The sequence below is a fragment of the Nelumbo nucifera genome, chromosome 4 (genome assembly GCF_055504915.1).
Source record: "Nelumbo nucifera cultivar China Antique chromosome 4, China Antique-T2T, whole genome shotgun sequence".
NCBI classification, from domain to species: Eukaryota; Viridiplantae; Streptophyta; class Magnoliopsida; order Proteales; family Nelumbonaceae; genus Nelumbo; species Nelumbo nucifera.
In genome coordinates this window covers 21187127-21196407 of record NC_142652.1, presented here as the reverse complement: position 1 = coordinate 21196407, position 9281 = coordinate 21187127, and the positions used below count along the sequence as shown (strand labels likewise).

Here is a 9281-nt window from a genome sequence, read left to right as displayed (position 1 = left end):
AACAACAAAATTGACCAAATAGAAAAAATAGAGTGATTGTCTATGTTTTATTAGGGGCAAATATGAAATTTTTGTTTTTAGTTTCTTTTCATTAAATTTGGTTGAATGGATGTTAGGATTAAAACTATCATTTTCTACTCTAATGAAAGGTCGGTTAAGCAAAATGGCATTTTTGTTTTTAATTTCTTTCTATTAAATTTATTTAAATAAATATTATGGTTAAAACTGTCATTTTCCACTCTAATAATAATAAATTCATGAAACTATAAGAGATATTTTAATAAATAACCCTATATTTTTCCCTTGACTTGAACTTTGAGGTGGCTGACCCATCCATGTGAATTTGATCCAACCGCTTCGCGGTTCGCGCTCAAAGTCGAGGTTTTCAGTTCAGTTTTCTTTCTTCCTGCTCCTGTATATATTCCTCCCAAATACCAAATAGACACCAACAAGAAGGCTTTTCTTTTTCTAAAAGAAAAAAAAAAAAAATGCAGAGATTGCTTTCTTCTAAACTGATCTCAGAAATTCCCAGAAAGCTTCACGACACCTCGTCGTTCCTCGAATCCCATTTCTGCAAAAAATTCATTACTTTCACCGAGCAGAACCCTAAACAGCTATTCAAGTCTTCGGTCACTCAACCTCATTCGAAGTCTCAGCTTGGCTTCACTTTCTCTCGTTCATGGCGGTCTTATCACAGCGCTTCAGAGAAGAACTATTGGTTCTTCGCAAACCCAGAATTCGTAAAACAACTAGCCTCAAATACCCAGTTGATGGTCCGAAGTGGAGCGGTTAGTAAACGCGGGTTTGTCTTTCTGAGAAGCCAGTTTGGAAGACGGCATTTCGAAATCAACCCGATATTCAACTCTTCACGACATCGCTGGTAGGGCGTCCTCTTTTTTCGTTTTATTTTTTTCTGTTTGAACATTTGGGGCTTCAGCACTTTGAGCTTTCATCGACTGTGCCACTGTAAAAATGTGGTTGTTGATGCTTTTGTTTTTCTGTTTCGGTGGATTGTGACTTTTGGGGGACAAACCGAAATGCCAATTAGGTTTAGTTGAGGGTCTTGATCACAAATTTTCATCCATACCACAGAAGATATCGCCATGAGATTGCATTTGCCGCGAGGAATTGAAAAGACCTGAACTGGTGCACAAGTAAAGCACCTGGCTTTTGTAGCAAGTGAAGCATCTGGTTTTATTTCCTCCGGGTTCCGGCCCGCCCGATATAAACCATCATTGTTCTCTCTGTTGTTACTTACCAACCCGAACCGACCCGGGTTATAGCTAGCCCCTCCCTAACACAGTAAAAGAGTTTAGTGGCCCTAAAAATAGTTTGGGCTGCCAATTACCAACCCGCACCGATAACCAATTATTACTTTTCTATTTTAGGATTTACAGCAGCAATTTTGTCTTTTTGTTTTATATTTTTTGATTGGTAACTGTCAAGCTTTATTAGATCAGAAAAAGAATGAGGAATGTAGAATATGCCAATGCATCTTTATGGATAGGCTGGTAAACATCCACCTAACCCATTTTTGTAACTCACGTTACAGTTGGGCCCATAGAATTCATCCTCATTCACCCTCGTTTAACCAGTGTGTCAACTAAAGTATTGGCTGATCTTTGAAATCAATAGAATGTTGCATCTAGTTCCCTTGTCATGTTTCTGGTTTCCCTTATAATGTGTTTGTACTGCCATAGTGTTGGGTTATTGTTTTACATCCAGCTCACCACTACCTTGGAATTTTCTTCTACCACTACCTTAATGAGATTTAGTGATTGGCATCTCAAACCTTGCAATACTATTAGTGGTTCTATTCTTAACGATTCTATGTTACCAAAAGTCCTATATAAAATTATAAATTGCTAATATAATGCCATTTGCATCACTCCTACTACCCCAGAAGGTCCTATATTCCCAACGTTGCACCTATTAAAGTTCAATTCGTACATATTAGCTACACTCCCTATGCTTGATGAAGTAGCCTCCAGATGCCATCCTATAAAGATATCTTTCATACAAAAGGAGCAAAGATATTCAAACTTTTCAACCAATGCACCACTTTCAGTGATGCTTTCAATGATTTCTACCTTGCTGCCCTACCATATATAGTATTATAGCCACATAATCTTTTCACTCCTTGACAATGTGATTATGGTTGGTGGGAACAAATTGGCCACATCAGTTGGAGAAATCCACTTGCAAGGTGCAACCAAATAAGGAGGCAATCCACTCCCATATATTAGAAACAAAAGAGCAAAAGATTAGTAAATAGTAAGTAGTTCCTCTACTTGCATTACATAGAGAGCACATGTTGTGGGGATAAGCACCAATTCAGTCTTCTCTTTTAGAGAGTTTCATATGTGTTTATTTTCTTATGAAGACCTCTCAACAAAAGTCTGTTTTTTTTAGGATGCATAGACCTATTCCAGACTTCTTTTATTGGAAAAGGCTATGGAGGATGAGAAGTAGAGGAAAGAGCTTGAAAGAAAGATGTACAAGTGAAAGATCGAAGGGGTTTTCTAGCCAAACTTTGCGATCTAGTTTATACACATCAAAGTACTTCCTCCAAAACTTTAAACAAATCAAGAGCACAAATGATTTCAAAGTCCCTAGGCCCTTCTAAAGCCAAAGTTCCAGACAATTCCATGAACAGAGACTAGAAAAGAATTTAGATACAAATTTATCATAATACAAAGAAAGAGACAGCAAAGTTAGAAAATAACCATTTTTAGGAGTTTCCCTCAACTACAAGTTTTTCTTTAGTCCTTTTCCTGAATAAACATCATATAGAACAATGTTAAAAAAAAAAAAAAAAACTGTGGGTAAACTATAGATAGCTTTCCAAGAAGTAATTCATATCTGCTAATTACCGTTTTTCTGCTATAACTGCCAGACCAGCTTCTGAACCATTTTTCCAGTAATTCATATCTGCTAATTACCGTTTTTCTGCTATAACTTATTAGTGTGTAACAGTAATCTCTGTAACCATTTCCCAAGCAAGGTTGTGATCCTAATCCCCAAGTTCCCCAGACCTAGCCCCCTTGGCCCTTCCTCCTACACAGCAACAATATCTTTTTATTTTTTTATACAATGATTTCTTTGGGTCTCATTGAAGATATGATTAATAACTGTCCCCTATTTTGCATTATAGATGAAATTTAAAGATTTTGTTCTTCAAGATTATATTTTCTTTTATTTATCAAAAAGGATAATATTTTCTTTTTTGAAAAATAACAAAATTTTGAGGGGAGTGATTTGTGCACATCCCATTTCTTATAAAGGGAGTATACCCTTAAACTTTATCCAAATGATATGCCTTAAAAGACAAAAGCACCTCTATGTTTTGACTTTTGTGATAACAAACAGTGTTTCTTTGTCTTTTCAGTAGGGATTTACCCAATTCATAAAAAATAGGATGTGCCCTAATCACACCCCAATTTTAAACTTAAAACAGAGCTTTTCTATTAACTCTCTCTCATTCTCATCTCATTAGTAAAAGGAAAAAAGAAAACATCCTTCGTTACCTTTCTCTCACTCTAACTATTAATTTTTCCCTTTAATTCACACAATCCAAACTATCATTATGCAATCCTCAATGACAATATCTATGTTTAACTAAATGCCACTAACCTTTTTTACTTGAAGTAGTCCAGGTGTGGAGAAGGATAAACTTTCATCCACTCTCTGACAAAGAAAGGATGCATGTTTTTAATATTCTTTATTTCTATGTTGGTCCTTGACCTGAAACTGTTGGTCAATCTACTGTGGATAATGTTTTAGCAAGATTATGAAGCAAAAGTTCTAGCAACTTTCCTGCCTGAGTTTATTGTCTAAAATTTTAAGATGATTGGTGGGGTAAGGCAATCACATGATAGGCAACTGTACCTTTTCAAAGGTTGTAGCTCACCAACTCAGGATTTTTCTTCCTCTGCTGAGAGAGTTTACTTTTAATAAAGACAGTATTGCAGGTTAGAATTGGTGAGACTGCATGAAGTAGAAAAGGTGTTTCAAGAAGAGTTTTTAGAGTGGGTTGTCAATTGAAAATGCAATAAATTGTTAGTTGATGAATTTTTCGATTTACATGGAGCTAAATGTGTACCAACGGTCTTGCATTAATATATGGTTTATATCATCGGAAGTCTTTCACAAAAAAAAAGTAATAATAATGGGAAGTACTCAGACTGATAACAGAATTCAATTTTGAGAGGAGTGAATGTTCTCTATATGCTATAAAGCTAAGCAATAATGGTTGTTGCCTACTGATGCAAAGAATTTGTATTCTTCTTTAGTACTTCATTTTTCCTGGACAAGTGAACATGAACATTGCTTGGTCTCACTCTGGGGGTGGGGAATGAAAGATCTACCACTTTGAGAAAGAGAGTAAGAATCATATGATAGTACTGAACTGCTAGGCTTTTCATGAAGCAAGGTGGGCAGTGCGGTAGTCCTTGAGACTGTGATACCAAGGGAGAAAAAAGTGCATTTTTTATGTAAGTGCTGAAATATCTGATGATTGGAGAGATTGAGGGAGTTATTGACATCATAATTTTCTGTACTTCACTACATTTATATCCATTATTTGTTCACTTTTATGGTAGAGTTTGTTGCTCTAATTTAACACTTGTTATCCAATGCATATAACCAGCTGTATTCATGCTTCCTATTCTGTTGCCTGAAAAGTTTCATTTTTACTCTTATTAGATGATTCATGATCCAACCCCTATGTGTGATAATTTGTTGCCATCACCTCCTTTTCTATTTCCAGGAGGTCATGGCTCCCAACAGCAGAGGGAATGGTTTTGGCCTTGATTGTGGCTAATGGTGCTGTTTTTACCTTATGGAGGATAGCTGATCCTACATTCATGAGGAAGAACTTCATGGTCAGTTTTCTGTTGGAACAATCACAATTTCTGTTTCTCCAATTAATGTCAAATTTATTTTTCTTACTAGACTAGACTTACCAACCCTAGTACTCATAAGTAGGAATTTTAAGTGACCATCAATCTACCATATTTTCTATTGGTTAACCTTTCTTTTAGGATTATTTTTAGACAGTATTTGATTATTTAAGACTCTTGTGAAACTTTTTCTTAACCATGAGAATATGCTAACTCCTTGTTATTTGAGCAGATTTCAGTGGAAAATTTTACAAGTGGACGTATTCATACATTGATAACTTCTGCATTCAGTCACAATGACATTGGACACCTTGGATCTAATATGATCGGACTTTACTTCTTTGGAAGAACTGTATGCAAGTACATCTTTAAATCTTTATTTTAGTTTAAAGTGAGTTATATGCAGCTGGAAACTCACTCTAAGGCTGTGTTTCTTTCAAGCCAAACACAGCCTAAGGGATTATTTTCATCGGGCAGGACTGTCCTCCTTGCTACTATTAGAGATGTGGTTAATGGTGGCAACAGGCCTATCCTGATCTCACACAAACTTGAGGCCAGACACATAGTGCATGCATGAATAATGAAAAGGTTTGCAAGTTGACTCATTCAGGAAAGCTCCCTAACAACCTAGGAATTTTCCAATGGACAAATGAGTTTGTAGTCCAAAAGGACATCCTGCATTCCTCTCCCCACCCTATGTTCATGCAACAAATTTCAATCTAGAAGACCTTGCCACAAGTTCAAAAATAAATCCCCTTTTTATGGGTAAATTTCATATTATTAAAGAAAAAAACTTTGAAAATATATTATTAGCAGTGTTTTAAAACCCTGTCCAGAGGTTGAACTGCTTTTCTCTTTAGGTCAATGGGTCAGCAGTTCAATCATAGGGTTAACGAGCCAACCCGTGATGTCATTATTGTAATTTTAAAAAATAAAATAATACAAAAAATGGTAACCTGTTGAATAGATTAGATGGGTCAGTGGTTCAACCATCTGGGTTAACAGGTTGTTGACCAAGTCGATGGTTTTTGGTAATATAGCATGTTAGATGTTAACCCAAACTGAAATTGTAGTCCATTTGACAGGGAAACTCTGGACCAGCCATGTCTTCTCTCATCTGGACTGCTGAATAACCTATCTTGTATAAGAGTTTTGCTCAAATAATATTAGTGATATGAACTGCCAATTCTTTTTTTTTTCTAAATTAAAAGAATGCCCATAAGGAATTTCTTATTCTAGACATGGCAACCTTTTCTTTGGCTACCTCATGAATAAACGATGAAGAGAGGAACTCACGGACTTTTGGGCCTCATAACTAGTTTCCATGTGGAAGATTGCAGGATCATTGAGCAGCTCACTAAATTATCCAACTAGAAAACTGTTGTGCCTCTACATGTGATAACAAGCAACCATTTCTAGCCAAGACAAAGGAAAAGTAGGCTCCAAATCTTTTTTTTTTCCCTTATTGTATTGACCAGAAAAACCATTTGATAGGGATACTTTGGTCAATACGTGGAGGATTTTCAGTTTTTATCCCTCTAAACAATGTTGTATTTTGAAATCATGCCTAAACCACTTACTATAACAAGTAAAGCAAAATAAATATTTCCCTCAAAATGGATGTCCTAAAAACAGTAGTTCCAGGCCTGGCTGAGATGAAACTAGTCATTCCATAGCCAGGTCATGCCAGATCTTGAACTGGCATGGTGTGCCATGTATATGCTGCACTTATTAAGAATCCCTGGACCTTTTTTTGTATATACTTCTGCATATAAAGTGAATTTTCAGTAATATCCTCTGAATTTTTTTTTTATGTTCTCTTTTCACATTGCATTGGCCAGATTGGACAAATGTTTGGACCTGAGTTTCTGCTCAAGTTGTATCTAGCTGGGGCAATTGCTGGGTCGGTGTTCTACTTGGTACACCATGCTTTCATGTCGCCATCTCCAAAGGTGCAACCTAAATTAATGGATCCATAATAACAAAATCTAGATATTGAATGCTTATATGAGAATTGAACTTAGAATAAATTACGAGATCCCCTCTTAACTGTTAGCAATTGCTTGGCTTTAAATTCTGTCCACTCTTCTACTTGCAGGGTGGGGGAATGTGGTATGTCGACCCTTTGAGGATTCCAGGATTGGTATGCTTTTACTCAATACTACTTACCGGAGAAGCGCTATATTTGTTTTTTTAAGTTCTTTTTCCTTTTTTAGTTGGCACAAATCAACCTGTTGCAGGTAGGAGTTGAGCATTTTCTGATAGAAAACTAATCTAACCAAAAAAGAACTCACCTAGATAAGCCTGGTCCTTTCTATCATCCCTTCTTAAGTTGAACCAGCTAGCACAGCCCAGTTTATTCGTTCTATTGGTTCAAGTTTGAATATCCTGTTTAATTATTTTAGGTTTGCATGTATTAAATCTTTACCTGATCAATTGCCACTCACCCACTGCCACATAAATGCTTACATATGAATATTATTGGAACCAGGTAGCATGTACAAGGAATAATACAGATATTGGATATTGATGGATGTTATAGGCCTGTATATACCTCTAATTGTATAGTCCATTTATAGTTTATACAGTGCTTATTTATACTTGTGTAGTCCAACTAAAGTCAACTAAGCTTTGTTGCAAACTTGCAACTATATGAGGCCAGCTATGTGAATCCCGTTCTGCCACACAACTTTATGTACCACACAAAATATTTTTTGATATCCTGTATTATGCAAAGGGTGTATCTTTTGGATGTACATTAGTAATACATCGGCATATATATTCTTATATACAGCCAACAACAATTGCATTGGCAGTCAACAAAATCCCATTGCATTTCGATAGATTATAAATAGCTAATGTGTGCATAAGGATGTGCTTGTTTAACTATTTCTTCCATTTGATTTGCTACCTGTTATAGTCTTTCATATTAAATTGTGATTGTTCATGAATTTATTGCTCTTGGCATCATGCAGGGGGCAAGTGGTGCTGTGAATGCTATTATGCTGCTAGATATATTTCTCTTTCCAAGAGCTACTATTTATTTTAATTTGTTCATACCAGTTCCAGCAATTTTGTTGGTAGAGTATCTTTCCATTCAAGGTTATATATGAACTGATGGCCGAAAGATGAATACAATCTTACCACACTTTCTGCTTTAAATCATATCAGGGAGCAGTTTTAATTGGAAAAGATATGCTAAGGATATTACAGGTATGATCAATCTGGAGCCCTTCAGTTCTGCTACATCCTTTTTTTTCCCATTTTTCAACCCTTGACCTTTTTGATAGGTAGCTGAATTGCTTTTCTTTAAAAAACTTTCTTCAGAATAACTCCAGGTTAGAAAATAGACTGGAATTACAGTGCATGATGATTGGAAGTTGAGAAAAATGTGTGGCATATTTCATCCAGACATCTCCCAGTTTTTCTCATTGATGCAATCATCCTGAGCACAGCCTTCTGTGCTCGGGCCATGGCCAGTGTATCGGGCCTAATGGGTGATCTACCCCCTTTAACTCTGTGGCTTTTAACTTTTACAATCTGTTTTCGCAGGGAGACAGTGAGGTCTCAGGATCGGCGCACCTGGGTGGTGCTGTGGTTGCTGCTCTAGCTTGGGCTCGGATTAAAAAGAGATGGATCTGAAAGCAATACTCCCTATATTTTGACCCCCAAACTATCACGATTCAGTAATTTACCCAAGATGATTTGTAAAACATTCCTCTAGGAAATGGAGCATACCATCAATTGAATGATGCTTTCCTTCTTGAAGCTTAGAATGTCTGAGGGTTTTTTCTAAAGCTTGAAACTTTTGACTTTTCCAGTAGAGTAGAAATCTTTCAATGAACACGCTTTTTCATAAGGCTCCATTTGGGAAGAGTACAAATACAAATATGTTCACTTGTTCAATGTAAACACAAATGCTGTCATTCTCATAAACCTGGCATATTTATATTTGCACTGCATATATTTGTATCTGCACTCTTCCTAAACAGAGCCTAGTCTCAGGTTGGGAAGAGTGCAACTATAAATATGTCAAGTGCAAAACCTTGTATAGGTATTTCTATACCTTGTAGGCTTGTATTTCAACTATATATATTTGTATCTGCACTCTTCCCAAGGCTCAGTTTTGGAAGAGTGTAAATACAAATTTAGGTTTAAAATTACAAAATACAAGGTTTTGTAAGGTATATATTTGTATTTACACTCTTTACAAGTGAGCCTAAAGGTTTAAAATTTTCTTTGACCAAGCAAATTTGGCTCGGTAGTAGTAAGTAGGATCGTATGAAAATCTGGAAAAAGGTGGAGAATTAAGACAGAAACCGATACAAGAAAGAATAAGCCAATAAGGTTGGCTAAGAAGAATTAAGTCGAAAACCGGTA

At 36.1% G+C, this 9281-nt stretch overlaps 1 protein-coding gene across 1 annotated transcript; it reads left to right on the top strand.

Moving 5' to 3' along the window:
* The first annotated feature begins 337 nt into the window (after nt 1–337).
* Nucleotides 338–8669, top strand: LOC104597912 (RHOMBOID-like protein 12, mitochondrial). The gene is made up of 8 exons (XM_010259695.3): nt 338–880; nt 4769–4883; nt 5134–5253; nt 6743–6853; nt 7000–7044; nt 7877–7981; nt 8073–8114; nt 8454–8669. Exons 1-8 carry the CDS (start codon nt 489–491, stop codon nt 8541–8543), a joined length of 1020 nt encoding a protein of 339 aa, XP_010257997.1. The 5' UTR covers nt 338–488; the 3' UTR covers nt 8544–8669.
* The last annotated feature ends 612 nt before the right edge of the window (nt 8670–9281 follow it).

Bases quoted from the DNA above. Each gene is read 5' to 3' on its own strand.
- LOC104597912 (XM_010259695.3), top strand. From the start codon at position 489: ATGCAGAGATTGCTTTCTTCTAAACTGATCTCAGAAATTCCCAGAAAG. The intron at 4,884-5,133 runs GTCAGTTTTCTG...TTATTTGAGCAG, and splicing joins TCATGAGGAAGAACTTCATG to ATTTCAGTGGAAAATTTTAC. The intron at 7,045-7,876 runs GTATGCTTTTAC...GGCATCATGCAG, and splicing joins CTTTGAGGATTCCAGGATTG to GGGGCAAGTGGTGCTGTGAA.